Source organism: Vicugna pacos, chromosome 1 (assembly GCF_048564905.1).
Source record: "Vicugna pacos chromosome 1, VicPac4, whole genome shotgun sequence".
NCBI lineage: Eukaryota > Metazoa > Chordata > Mammalia > Artiodactyla > Camelidae > Vicugna > Vicugna pacos.
In genome coordinates, this window is record NC_132987.1 from 102,245,769 (window position 1) to 102,260,397 (window position 14,629).

The following is a 14,629-nucleotide window of genomic DNA, read 5'->3' on the forward strand; positions in this document are numbered from 1 at the left end:
GTTAGATGACAGATTTTGAAAATGGCCAGAACCTGAAACTATTGTGCTGACAACCAGGAAGTCACCGGTGAAAGCAAAGGAGGCGGGCAAACTAAACTGCAGGGGCGCTGCAGAGTAAGCTGGGAGACAGGAGACCTTGGGTGAACGCTGCTCTTCCAACAACTAAGGCTTAAGGGAAAGAGAGGAAAGCTTTTTCCCTTGATGTTTTCCTTTCTTTTAAATATGATAGACACTAGCATTTCTGCCACTGTAATCATCTTTGTGGTCAACCTGCCAGGTTATGGAGAAGATAACTACAGGGCGGCAAGATGATGTGTCAGTATAAGGTAAAATGAATGGGGGGAGCGTAAATAAATGAACTGAGAGTCAGCGGTAGAAAAGAGAGGCTGTGAGATGCATTAAATTGTTCTATAATTAGTCTCAACTGAGAATTGTGAGATTTTAATTTCTTTCCTCAGATACTTATGGCTGTTATTTCTTTTGGTTAATAAATACACTAGTAAACTTAAAACTGAGTTTTCTAGAGGACTGATACACTAAGTAGGAATTGTATTTTACTATATTGTATTTATTCTACTTTGTAGTATAAAAATAGCCAAAATGTTGATTGACACTGAATTTAAATTTAATATGGTGGGCCAAAGTTATATGGTCAAGATTAAAAAGGATACTTAAATAATAAATAACAGAAATGTTCTCATGGCAAATACTACGAAGTGTTAGTGAGAAAGCAGTAATAAAACAAAAGCTTTAAAATATTTTAGTGTCCTCGAAACTTAAAAATACCTCTTTAATATTTGAAGACAAAAATATAAAAGTATGAATAAAAAAGTACTTCATGTTATATCTGAAAACGTCCCCTCCAATACCACCAAACTTCCTGAACACACGGGCTGTTTTCAAAACAGGCTAGCAATTGTCACTCATTAAATTCATTGTAGATATTATTCCACCAGTTATCATGAGTTTATTAGATATTAAAGGTGTCATTTAATATTTGTATAGTACTTTAGAGGTTGGAAAGTGCTTTTATTTATTTATTTTTTTTTGGAAAGTGCTTTTAACTGTCTATTAAATGTAATCTCCATATTGTTTAGAAAATGAACACTAAATGTGAATTTTAAAGAAGGTAATACATGGAAAAATGTATTACTGATTGAATTTATACTTCATAAAAGACAAATAATCCTACCCTGCCTTCTGCTATACCATATAATTTATTTATTCTATTGTCTTTTTCCTTTTCTAATGTAAGCTTCACAATGGCGGGGATTTGTTTTGTTAACTGTCTTATCCTTAGCTACCAGAACTACCAGAACATAGCAGTTGCTCAGTTAATATTTCCTGAATGAATGCGTTTAAGAATTGCTATGAACATAGCTTTAAATTCTGAGATTCAGATTTTGATGGATATACACACAAACCATTATTTTGCCTTATTATTATTTTATTTTATTTTATTTTATTTTTTTTTATTTTGCCTTATTGTTATACAGTTGAGACAATAATGCCAAAAAGCTAATGGAAATAGTATTTAACGGAAATACACTAATTTAGAATTATTTGTATATAAAGAGTCTTCTTTTGTTACAAACTGTGAATTCAAGGTTCAGGGTTTAATGGGTTAATTCCCCTTATCAGAATCCTAACAGATGGTGTGACAAATTGGATTAGAATAATTTAAATCCACTCTAACTATAGTTGCTAACATTTTGATAATTCTACAATGTTACTTAGCCACTTTGGTTTCAATCACTTATACATTTTTCATGTATTACCATATTTAAAATTTACACTTAATGTTCATTTCCTTCATTATGTGGAGTTTAAATTTAAGGTGCTGTAAAAGCACCTTCCAACATCTAAAGTGCTATATAAAGTTATACTGTCTTAGCACCTGTCTCTTCTCTCTTTCTAGGAAGTGTTCCAGGCTCAGCTACTGGGGTGGATGAACAAAAAGGAGACAGTGTGCAATTCCAGGATCGGCGCTGACATTTTCACTTTTGTTTGCACTGTCTGCTTCTACTTACTTAGAACCCTATTGTCTCGAGAGGAAGACTAATGAGGGTAAGTATGTTAGCCTCCATCACCTGGATGGTTGAACGGACAGAGAGCAGTGTTAGAACCATTGTCTCACTACCAGCTGACACTTGCAAGATTCTGTGGCAAATGTCAGTCTACAGCTCAACTTCCTCATCCCTTCTGGGCAGGAACTAGCAAGACTGTCGTGCGTGTTGCTTCCTCCCTCTCTGATCATTATCAACCCAACCCAAGAGTTCTAAAGACTATACTTTCCTGACAGATAGTTTGTTAGATTACAATCTTTATGGAGATTGCATCATCCCAGTCTCTTGGCTCATCAGAAACACCTATTTTTGGCTATTCCACCAAACGTGTATTAATCAAATAATATCACAGGTAGAACTAACTTGTAAAAAGTAAGCATTTCTTGGGACCCAAACTTTGTTTCTTGCTTGAACAGTCACATTTGTGTAATTCATCTGTAACTCTGCCTAAAAGTTACTTAGTATCTCCTAAATTCTTAAGAGTTCATGAAATTTTCTTTGGAAGCAGAAATGATTTAGGCACTTGGACTCTTTGGAATCAGAGACCTTAGGTTTGAACTTCCAAGCTGTGTATCCGGACTAGTTCCCCAGACTCTACTCATTTTCCCCATTTATCAAATTGGGGTAACGTAGCACACACCTCATATAGTTGAATTAAGAATGAAATAAAATAATGAATGTAAAGCATACAGTACCTGATAAACAACACCTGACTATTATTTGGTAAGTCACTTACCTAAAAGTGTAAATCCCTTAGGTGTCTGACAGTTGGACTAGCTTCTCCCAACTAGAGAGTGATATTTCACTTCTTCCAATGTGGGGAGAGAAACTTAACTTTGTCTTCTTTCTTCACAGGCCAATTTTATTTTGCATGTAATAGAAAAATTACCCTTTATTCCTGGGTAGATGATTTCTCTATATCAACTTTCTAATAACAGTTAATATAAATTATTTTAATCATGAAAAGTGTGTCCTGTTACTGAGAACAGATATTTTTCATTTTGAATTAAAAGATTTCAGTCTAGATTTAATTTGTTTCCATGTGTCTCATAAAACATTTCTTTTCATCTTTGTCAACACACTGGGAGAATGAATTATGAATCTGAACCAGAATGTCACTTTTATCTATTCTAACAAATCCTTTATTTATAATTATGTTTCTATTAATAAGATATTCCAGGTTGTACATTCTGGTTCTTTGTTTTCAACTTTAAATCACTGATTAAAAAAAACCCCTACTTTTATCATTGATTTTAAAAGCACTCAGGATCATCAGATGCCTCGGGGTCATCACTGTGAGCAAACGGCTCTTTGCTGGGGTGTTCAGCATCACAAGAGCTGCAGTGTGTAGATGAATCTACAAACTCCCATTCTAAACACAGCCCTGTATAAAACTTCTTGCTCTATGTTTGGAGAAAAAATAACTATGTCTGTTTTTTATCCAAAAGATAACCAGATATCACTACTAGTATTATTTGCTACATTTTTCTTTTGAATATGACACAAAGTTCTTCCATTGGTAAGATTCATAAAACTTTTAGTAGACTCCAGAAAGATCTCAGGAAACTCTGTTAAAGGACAGAAAAATAGCTAAAGAGTTCTGTTGCGGGCAAGTGTAAGGGAAAAAAATTTAGGAAAGACAGTCCTCTAAAGTCTCCTTTAGACTGATTCACTCCTCAAATACTCATTTATTACTTCTTGCCAGTCCTTGTGCTACTGCTGGTTATAAACTAGTAAATAAAACAGACTCTAATCCATGTCCTTACAGAATTAACAAATGGGGGAGGGGGAGCACATTAAACAAACATGGAATCAACTGTAGTAACAAATTAGAGCAAGTGCCAGGAAGAAAAGGGTGCTATGAGGAAAAGTACATTAGGGTTGATGGTGGTGGGGGAAAGGAACCCTGAAGGGCAGGGAAGGCTGCTTTGAGAAGTAACTTTTTAAGACTCAGGGAAGGCAGGTTCTTTCTTTGGCGCCACCCTGCATATATTGTAGCTAGGCATTTATGTCTTTACCTTCCCCATTGTTCACCCCAAGCCCAACATTTTTTTTTTTTTTTTTGGCTGCAGGGATGGAAAGGGAATTCACTTGTTTATTTATTCATTCATTTTGAAAAGAGATATTGGTGGAATAAAAGTTTAAATTTAGAAATGTAGTTGAAATATCTATGGGGTATACAAGTGAAGATGTCCACAAACTAGCTGCATATATAGGGGTGCACTTGATGCAAGGAGAAGGAGGCAGGAGGAGACCTGCTAGTTATCAGCACATGAAAGGTCATGAAAGCCCAGAGAGTGAGGACCGAAGGCCTAGGACAGAGTATGCCAACGTGTTAAAAAAAAAAAAAAAAGAAAAAAAAGAAAATGAAAAGATGATCAGGACTAAGCACAAGCATTAGGAAAACCAATAAGTGAATGCTATCAACACAGAGGGGCTGGTCTACAATTTAAAACTTAGAATATAGCAAAGGTAAAAGAGAGAAATGTCCATTTCTCACAGTGGTTACAACAGCTCTGGCATCAGAAACCTGATCTGAACCCCTTCTCTGTTACTTACTATCTATATGACTTTAGGGCAGCTTGACGTGACCTCAGAGTCTTTGTTTCGCCACATGTAAATGAGGATACTACTACTCACCTCTTAGTCCTGACGGGAGACCTCCATAAATGTTTAGCTACGATAAATGCTCCAAGATGCTTAAAAATCAGTTGGTAAAGTAAGGGTTTCCAACCATCCTAGTCACTTCTACAGGCATTTTAGCCACATACTGTATTACTAAATAAGGAAAATAAATATTAATCACTTCCTATTTAAAACTTAGATGGGCATATACTTCTAGCTGAATTGACAGAATAATAATACACAGAAGTAACTTGCCCGGGGTCTCACAGTTAGTAAATGGGGATTTGAATCTGGACAGTCAGGCTCTGGAGTGTGTGTGCTCCCCGCACTGCACCCTCCCACCCCCAACCTGGAGTTTCCGGACCTCAGGGGCACAGTCAGGAACCTGTCCTCCTAATCACTATGCTACCATTACTCTGCAGCTTCACTCTGAGCATCAAGAGCAAACAAAGAAATCTGAGCGCCACTGCTTACACTGCCAAGTATTCTTGGAACAAATGGCAACAACTGCAGTTCAGCCTTTTGACTTAGATTCTGGCACAACAATTTCAAGATTAAGAAATAAAAATATAAAACTGTTCTTACTGGTAACATTTGAGAACCAGTATGACACAATATAATACTTAGGTATCTGGATTGCCACAAAAACCCAACTAATTAATGGCAGGGTCAGGATTCAAGGGTGTGAGTCCAGGGCCCCCATGCTTAACCACTAGAGCATTAGTGGAGCAATGGAGATGTATCGGCTGAAGGAAAGCAATCTTCCTTGTAAAGGTATGTGGAAGGTGGAATTACCATGTTAGCCCATCACAAACAGAGGCTGGGAGAAAGCAGGGAAGAGTTTTTCTACGTTTATAACATCTAAAGTATCTATAATGAGCAGTAGCATTAATCATTACATTTTATGTCCTGAGATGGGTCAGAAACTTGAAAATTCTTATAGCTTTCTGGCAATAAGTCCACATGAGATCTGGTGCGTGCCCATCTTCAGTATACACTGCCTCATTTTGTTAAAAATCCCTTCCAGTTCAAACTCCTTGGTTAGAGGAATCACCAGAGCATTACAGTTGCAGTTCAAATAGTTTGTCTTCAGCATGGTACAACCTTTTATTACTGAAAAGGCCTCTCTGTAGCTGATTTTTCTAGTTGCAACTCAGTATCTTTTAAATTCATCCTAAACTTTAAAATTAGAAAGTTTAATAAAGTTAAAGGGAGAACAAGTTGGGAGTAACTAAAAAGAGGTCATCATAATTAGGACAAGAGATAGGAAATCTGGAATCTGGCTCCTCAGATGTGGGTTGTTAGTTAAGTCACAGATCTTAACTAGATGTTGTTATAAGCCTAGTTTTAATTTTTTAAAAAATATTCTATAATTTAAAGTTATCATCAATTAAATCTACATTTCACTTCCATCCCTCCCTACTTCTGTCCAAATACTAAAGTTTTACTATCAGAGCCATTTAAAAAGTGTTCAAATTTATTTAAAGTGACATTAAAAGATAGTTAATGAAAAATACGTATCTGTATTTTTAAGTATATCAAAGGTAGCCAAGCTAAAGTTCAAAAGTCATATTACACTTTATACTTAAAAGTGCTTTTTTAGTGAACAGCAAGATATAATGTTTGCCATTATGGGAAACAAGAGAAAGAGGTTAATGCCAGATTGAGTTAACAATATTCAGCCTCCCTACCACAAGTAAAGTGTTGGGCCTTTACTTAGTGGAAAGACGCTGGTGTGCCAGAAGCAAGACAAAACAAGAGCTGTTGAGTAGTTAATATAGTCTTGATTCAAACTAAATCAAGGATTTAACATTGACATTCAAACTGCTCTCTGACTACTGACCAGTGTTTCGGTCAAAGGCACAAAGAATCAAGGAAGAAAGATTAAAAGTAAGCACTGGTGAAACCAGTGCCTCAACCAAGAGAAAATGCCCTCAGATTTTTCTTGCTGGAAAGATTACTAAGGATCTGCATTTGGGTCTGTTTCTAGAAAAGTTCCTGGAAAGGTCAACAAAGTAGGGGAGAATGAAGTCTGAGATGGCTCATACAGTCCAAGGTAGACTAGTAAGCCTTGGTAATACTAATCAACTAGCAAGATCAATGTACACTGAAAACTTTGGCGTAAGAGGCACCGATTCTGTCCTATAAAAAAGTTTGTCTCTACAGAAAGGAAAGGAAGTCAATTATTAGAGAAAAGTAAAAATACTATTTGCATAGTTTTGGCACAAAATGAAAACTGATAGTATGAAGTAACAGATTGGAGCCCTGGACCTCTGCCTCGTCCCCTGATCTTTAGTTTCATTTCTCACATTGTTTTATTACAGTTGAGTTTTATTATGGCTCCTGACCACCCTGGGCTACGTTCCTCCCAGCCTTAAAAGTCTAGGGAATGGCAGAGTAAATAAGTTTAGAGATTTGAGTACCATCAACTATGATGCATATTATTGTATTTGATCATAAATGCATAAAAAGTGTAGAGTGTCTCAGTGCCAAGGACAGGCCGTAAGTATTAAGAAGTTTATGCATCTATCTCCTAATCCTAGAAGTAGACAATTAATTCTAATGGTGAATTACAGATGCCCCCCACAACCATACCCCTCCAAAAAAATATCAGTCTCCTTAAAGTGCATTTCTTAGGTCCTTGAACTGTATCACCTGCGGCTTGGAAGTATATGTATGTAGGTACTTACTTTCTTTTAAGTACTGTAAAGTCACAGAAAAAAGGCAACTTAGAACCATGCTCAGAATATGAAATCTCTCCTACAAGATTAAACTGTCTTTTGTTCTTTCTTTCTTTTTCCGTCTTCATTTTATAAATACATGCATGCACACAGTTTTAAACAATTTGATTAGACCAGTTTTGATCTGACATAAGCAACAATTCAAAAGGTGTGAAGTATTTCAGCTTAACTGTGGACTCAAAACTAGCCTAAAAATTCCAAGAGAATTTTTAACTTAGCCTCTTAGCTAAAAAAAGAATAGAAAGCTTTGGAGAAAACTCAGCAATTTGTAAGCTAAGAAACCAAGGGACAGCCACAGTACCATTCTACAAAAAAGTTATATCAAACGAGTAAAGTTAAATGTCATATTTTTTAAAGTCCCTCTTTCTTATGTAACATTTATTGACTGGCACTGTGCTGAAAATTTGGTAGGGGAAAGAAAACTTCAAAAACATTTAAAAGGTTTACTGACATAGACAAAGAATATACCTAGTTATTTTTCAGGTATTTGATTACTTTATTATCACATTGTTTTCACTGATTTTTAAAAATCTGTATACTGATATAAAAACTGAAATTTTGTGGAATTCTGGGTTCTCATTTCCCTCCTTTTTCCCTAAAATTTCTAAGATTAAAAAAAATCTTATGATATTAAAATGGTTATAATGCACAAGCTTATCTCTGTAGTAAATATGAAATATATTATTTGTGAGCACTGACTTCAGATAAATTGGGAAGAAAATTTAATTCTAAAATAATTTTTCTCATGAAGGTTTAATTAGCATTTAAAAGTCTAAAACCTTGAGTGTACGTAGACTATAAAAGGAAACAATACTAATTCAAATTGAGAATTATTTTTGTCTTTTAAGATAAAGCCAACTATTTTTTAAACAACGTAGGACTTATGACAAGCTTATAATTGAGATAAATGTTATCAGAGATGAAATATTCATAAAGATAGTACCTGAGGAGTATCTGTATATTTTTTATATAGTGATGAAGAACCAGTTAAAAGGCACTATTAAAAGAAACTGGAAAAACAAATATGAAAGTTTAGGTTTCTGCAGAAACATTCTATCACAGCACGAACACCACTAATGATGATTTAGCAGGAAGCATTGGTAGGAAAAGCTGGCTGATGGAATATCAAAGTCAGCAATTAGGATTCAGGGGAACAGGTTTCTCATATGAGTTCTATCAAGTAAAATAACTATTGACAATCGATCAATGGAATTAAAATCACATACACTAGAACCAGAAGACCAGGCTTCAAAGCGCAGCATTGTCATTTATTGCCGTGCAACTTCAAAATGCATTTTTAAGTCTTGAAGATTAGGCTCCATCAACTTTAAAATGGATAATAATAGTCATCTCAGAGCTATTTTGAGTGGAATAAGATAATCCATGTAACGTGCTTGGTACACAGTGCCTGGCAAATAACAACAGCTTGTTTTTAGCAACCCTGAACAGTCCAACTACCTAGTTCTCAGTTTCCCTCAGTATAAACACAGGTTTGGGCTGAGTCATTTCTAATGCCTCTTCCCATCTAAAATTAAAATCTATAATATGAAAGGCCAACTGTATTTCTAAAAAAACCATAAATTCAGATCTTTCACTCTAGCATAATTAAGGACATGGTAATTTAAATTTACAAAAGAATCATGTTTTTAAGTCATTCCTTTGAAATCAGTCATAATTACTATATTTACTGAAGCCAGTTATATATACTTTTTGGAACTTAGAGGAAATCCATGATCTTCCACTGATTATCACGTTCAGCAACTACAAATTCTGAGAGTACAATGGCAAAACTGTCATAACCAATATGATTTTAAATGGAAAATGAATGTCATATAGTTAATTCTACATGTTTTCAGTAGTCTACTTATGGTTGTAATTTTGACTTTTACTACAGAGTATCTAAAGATATTAATTTGGTGTCTACAACAATTTCTAAAAAGCAAGTCCTAAGAGGGATCTTAAGGTAGATAATCCCATTTTTTTTAACTGAAGGAACATTTGATCTTTCCTACATAATATAAAAAGTCAAGATGATTAAAGTTAATCTAAAGGTGTAACAGAATCTCTCTACTGATATGTTACAATTCAAAATTCAAATGGCAGGCAAACTTTCATTGCCAGAGTATTAAGCATCTTTTTAGTATGACTCATAAATATTAAAAAAAAATCAGAATTTATCATGGCAACATCAAGATTAAAGCAACATATTCCACATGATTCTTGGGGACAAACTACTGATATCCATGGACACATTAACTGCACACCAAACACTTAATAATAGAAGTTTTTTTTTTTTTAGTATTTGGAGAACTCTTCATATACTCTTAGAGATACTATTAAGAAAATTTAAAAGCCTTCTTAGTTTGAATATTGTTCCCTGTGCTATACAGTACAAGCTTGCTTATCTATTTTATATACAGTAGTTACTATTTGCAAATCTCAAACTCCCAATTTATCCCTTCCTACCCCTTCTACCCCCTCGTAACCGTAAGTTTGTTTTCTATCTCTTAGTCTGTTATGTTAGTTCTTAATATTAAAAAACAAATAAAAAACAAAAACAAACACAAAAACAATTGTATTAAAATCTGCCAACTTAATAAGCTTTGAAACCGGAAAAGTTTACCAGTTAATACTCATACCCCATCTTTATATTAGCAAAACTGGATTAACACTGTAGGAGTTTAAAAAAAAGTTTCTCTTAAATTCATAGCAGTGCTAACTTCCGCTTCATTTCCAGGAACTCTTTATCTTTAACAGATCTCCACACTTCATTCATGTCACAGTTTACAATCATTCAAGAAATTTTAGTTTTAGCTTATAACTGGTTCAGCATAAAGTAGTTCTGTAAAGTTCATGCCATAAAATTAATCTATACTGCGTCCTTACCATCAATATTTAGCTCAAAACAAAGGTGGCAGAAGGAGAGTGTTTCCTTGTCTGTTCCCAGTTTACAAACACTGCAAACGTTGTCATCATTCAAATCAATGTTTACAAACTGCTCTTCCTCGTTCATAGTGCCCCTATTAAGAAACAGAAAAGGAAAGTTACACAATTTCAAGAACTTGCCATTACAGCAGTATTAGGCACTTCTAGGAAGAGAGAAGGATGCTGTTCAGTTTATCTAATGGAACAGCCCCATCAAACAAGCATCGCCATAACTGTACTTCAATATCATATTACTGTGCAAAGACACAAAGCTACTAAAACTTAAAGCCTAGCCGTGACACTATGCCTAAGTGCCTCTTTTGATCCTGTGTTTTATTTGGTTGGGGGGGATCTGGCGGAAAGCAGTTTTCTGGTATTCGAGCCCGCGCCCCCCATCCCTGACCAGGCATAGAAAGAGCTTAGTAGCGAGGCCTTTTCAGATGCCGGGTCTGTCAACCTACTTAACGCTGTTAAATGCAGGAAGAAAGACCTGCTCGGGACACCGCTTCGCTAACTTCATGGTGGGAACCTTAGAGGCGTTTCGCTAGCTCGGCGTAGCAAGGTTTCCTATCCGAGGTCCCGGGGCAGAAAAAAATGCACGTGGAAAAGTGAACACTAGGGAGGGGTCCCGGGAGCGTCCAGAGGATCCACACGGAAGGCCGGGCAGCGGCTCCGCTGTGCCGCTCGGGCACGGCCGGAGGCGGGGTGGCCAAGCCCAGCCGGCGGTCCCGGAGCCCGGCCGGCGGGAGCTTCGCGTCCCCTCGCCCTGGGCTTCCTCCCGCCCAGAGAGAACGCGTTCGAGGGCCACCGCAGCCGGTCCTCCCGGACTCTGCGTCTCGGGGAGTCGGGTCCCAGCCGGGCCTCCGGCGTTGGGGGCGCGCGCCCGCCCCTCAGGTTGCCGCGGACCCGTGTCGGTCTCCCCGACCGTCCGTCCGGGCGCCCCGCGCGGAACAGCGCCAGCGGCCGCGGGGCTCGGAGTGCGAGGCGGCGGGACCGCGAGGCCGAGGACCGGGACGCAGGAGGGTCGGGGGCGGGGAAGCGGGGTCTTTACCGTCCGGCTTCGCGAGCCGCTGCAACCGATCCGCGCGGCTCGGGCTCCTCCACTATTGTTTCCGGCCGCAGCGCAGGCGGCCGCCGCGGAGAAGGCTGCCGCGCGGCCCCGCCCCCTCCCGCCCGTGCCATCCCTCCGAGGCTCCGGGGGTGCGGGGCGGGGGGCGGCGCGGCGGAGGGCGAAGCCGCGCGCCGGCGCGTCGGTCCCCGGCCCCGCCTCCCCGCTGCTGCGCGGACACCGCCTCCTCAACCCGCGTTTGCCCCTGATGCCGCGTGTCGGCGCCGGGTCTCTTACCGTCCTGTGGAAGGTGGCTCCTCACACGCCCCCTCCTCGAGGCAAGTAGATAGAGGAGTCCGTCACCACCTCCCCCTTTAGCGTAGTGGAAACTCCTGCCCCGGGCGGGGGCCGCGGGGCGCGGGGGCCGGAGAGTGACGAGTGGATGCGAGAGAGGGAGCGAGATGCGTGGGTAGAACTTTGTCTGAAAGCAGTAGACTGAAGGAAAATAGTATCACCGAACTTTGAGTTAGGTGCCAGTTGAAATATTTAATGACGGAAAAGTTCGTGTTTCAAGTTTCAGAATTTAGGATAATTTTAAATGCAGAAGCTTATTTTTTACAGATTGTTTTAGACACGGGGCGCCCCTGCCTGTAATGTGGCGCATTCCTTACACGCCCACGGGGATCATCCTGGGGCCCCACCTCTTATTTTAGGTCCCGCCTCTCTAAAAAAAAAACCTGTGAGGTACTTAAGACTGCTTTTGCCCACTTTGCTTGACGTTTTAAACCTTTTTTTTTTTTAAAGATTATAGTTCATGTAATATTTTCAGTTACGTTTTCTATTATAATCCTCCTCAAACAGCCTTGAGAAGAGAAACAAGAACCGAGAACCGTTCTCTCGTTTTCATCCTAGGAATGCAAATTAGGAACCCAGATTATCAGTTGGTTTAGAAACAGAGCTGGAATTTGAACCCGAAGCTGCTGATTGATGTAAAATCACTGTTATTTTCCAGAGCATCACTAGCACCTGTTCTGGTTACACTAACAAAGAGAAAGGGGGGCTGGGTTGTCAGGCTCCCTGTTAACTGATGGTAGGAATGGATTCCACAGATCATGGGAACCTCCAGACCAAATTAGCACGTTATAAATAAACCGCTAGTGCCTCAGAAGAGTGGTCTGTGTTCTTTCTACTTACAGTGTAAGAGATGAACCAGCAACATTGGCCTCACCTTGTATCTAGTTAGAAATACAGACTAAGTCTCACCCAAGACTTTCTGAATCAGAACCTGCCTTTTAGGAAGACCTCCAGGTGATTCATGCACATTAAAGTTTGAGAAGCACAATTGAAATAGAAAAGTCTGTATGTTTTCTTTTTGAATTTTACATTCAAGATAAATATGACTAAAATGTCTTGCATCTTGGATTCTATCCATCTTTTCAATGAAAGTGCTTTCTAAAATCACGAAGTTTCCTTGTATTGAATAAGTTCTTTTCATTTCTCAGTGTTCTCTTTCTGTGGCATCTTACCCCGTTAACTCTGCTTAAAACTCTACCTTTTTTATTTTTTAATTATTTTTTTAAAGTCTACACATCAGGGTATAACTTACGGAAATAAAGTTTTCCTATTTTAAAAGTACAGTCGCTGAATTTTGTCAAATGTGTACAATAGTGTATCCACCATCTCAATGCAGATATAGAACATATCCAGAACCCCAAAATTCTTTATGCTCCTTCTCAGTCAAGCCCCCCAACATCTTATCCATTTTACGTCATTAAGGACAAGTTTTACCCGCTCTAGAGCTGTATATATGTAGAGTTAAATGGTATGTATTCTTTTGTGATTGGCTGCTTTCATTTATTTAACATGGTTTTGAGATTCACAGTGATGTTTTGTAATACTAGTTCCTTTTTATTGCTGAATAGTATTCCACAATTTGTTTATCCATTCACTTTTTGATGAATACTTGAGTTATTTCTAGTTTGGGGACTATTATAAAGCTGCTATGAATATTCATGTAAAAATATTTTTATGTGTTTATGTTTTCTTTCTCTTAGGCAAATACCCCGGAGTGGAATTGCTGACTTGTATGGTAAGTGTACACTTACTTTTAAAAGAAACTGCCAGCTGCTTTCCCAAGTGATTATAACGTTTTACATAGCTAAGACTGTTTCCTCTTCTTGATAATTTGACCCTTTTTATCACTGAACAACTTTTTATCTCTGGTAATATTTCTTCTCCTGAAATCTACTTTCTCCAATATTAATACAGGAACTTCTACTCTCTCATGATTAGTTGTTTCTATGTATATCTTTTGTAGTCTTTTTACTTTTACCCCCTCTGTGTCTTTGTATTAGCATGCTGCCTGCTTTTACTAACAGATTTTTTTCCCCTCCTGAGTATGAGTCATATTTTCTTGCTTCTATGATATGCTTTGATTGGATGCTGACTATTGTAAAAGTGACATTGTTGAGTGTGGTAGGCAGAGTAGCACCCAGTCCCTGCATCCTGTGAATATGTATGTGACACAGCAAGAGAGATTTTGCAGATATAATTAAGGTTATGGGCTTTCAGGTAGGGAGATTATCCTGCTATTGGGGCGATCTCAGTCTAATCACATGGACCTTTAAAAGCAAGGAACTTTCTCCAACTAAAGTCAGAGAGATGTAGCAGAAGAGGAAGTCAAAGTGGTTGGAAACATGAGGGGGACCTGAGACACCATTGCTCTAGGAGCAAAGACTGGCACCCAGCTGGCAGCCAGCAAGGAAATGGGGACTTCAGTCCTAACACTGCTAGGAACTGAATTCAGCCAAAAAAGTAAATGGGTTTGGAAGTTCATTCCAGTGCCCTGCCATCACTTTGATTTTAGCCTCATGAGATTCTAAATGAAGGGTTTGAATTGCATTGTACCTGAACTTGTTACCTACAGAACTATGAGATGATAAATGGTATTGTTTTAAGCCATTAAATTTGTGTCACTTTGTTATGGCAGCATTATAAAACGAATACATTGAATGTCTGAATTTTTAAAGAGTGTTGGGCTTTGTTTTGGGAAGCTGTTACCCTAGTAGCTTACTAAACTTTGTGAGAGTCTCGACTGTCCTTGTTACAAGAATTTTCTAGTCCTCTTGTCAAGGAGTGGCTCAGGCTTTCTGTATCACAAGCCTTCAGTAAAGTTTCTGTACTCTGGTTGGATAAAACTCAAATGATTACTTGCCCTGTGAGCT

The 14,629-nt window shown here is 38.2% G+C and overlaps 1 protein-coding gene and 1 long non-coding RNA gene across 4 annotated transcripts in view; one reads left to right on the forward strand and one right to left on the reverse strand.

Moving 5' to 3' along the window:
* The window catches only part of C1H21orf91 (chromosome 1 C21orf91 homolog), a 29,643-nt gene extending 17,785 nt beyond the window's left edge, over positions 1-11,858 (reverse strand). The window contains exons 1-2 of one of the 3 annotated variants that reach the window (XM_006216755.4): positions 11,703-11,858; positions 10,319-10,452 (exon numbers count right to left, since the gene is read on the reverse strand). In XM_006216755.4, coding sequence (XP_006216817.1) covers positions 10,319-10,445 — 127 coding nt within the window. In that variant the 5' untranslated portion in view covers positions 10,446-10,452; positions 11,703-11,858. Of the gene's footprint in view, positions 1-10,318; positions 10,453-10,818; positions 11,134-11,408; positions 11,549-11,702 lie in introns of those variants that run through there. The other 2 variants (XM_031673064.2, XM_072967906.1) reach the window with 2 other exon arrangements.
* The window catches only part of LOC140698240 (uncharacterized), a 53,263-nt gene continuing 50,247 nt past the window's right edge, over positions 11,614-14,629 (forward strand). Inside the window, exons 1-2 of the long non-coding RNA XR_012075881.1 lie at positions 11,614-11,743; positions 13,460-13,494. This is a non-coding gene — a long non-coding RNA (uncharacterized lncRNA). The remainder of the gene's footprint in view (positions 11,744-13,459; positions 13,495-14,629) is intronic.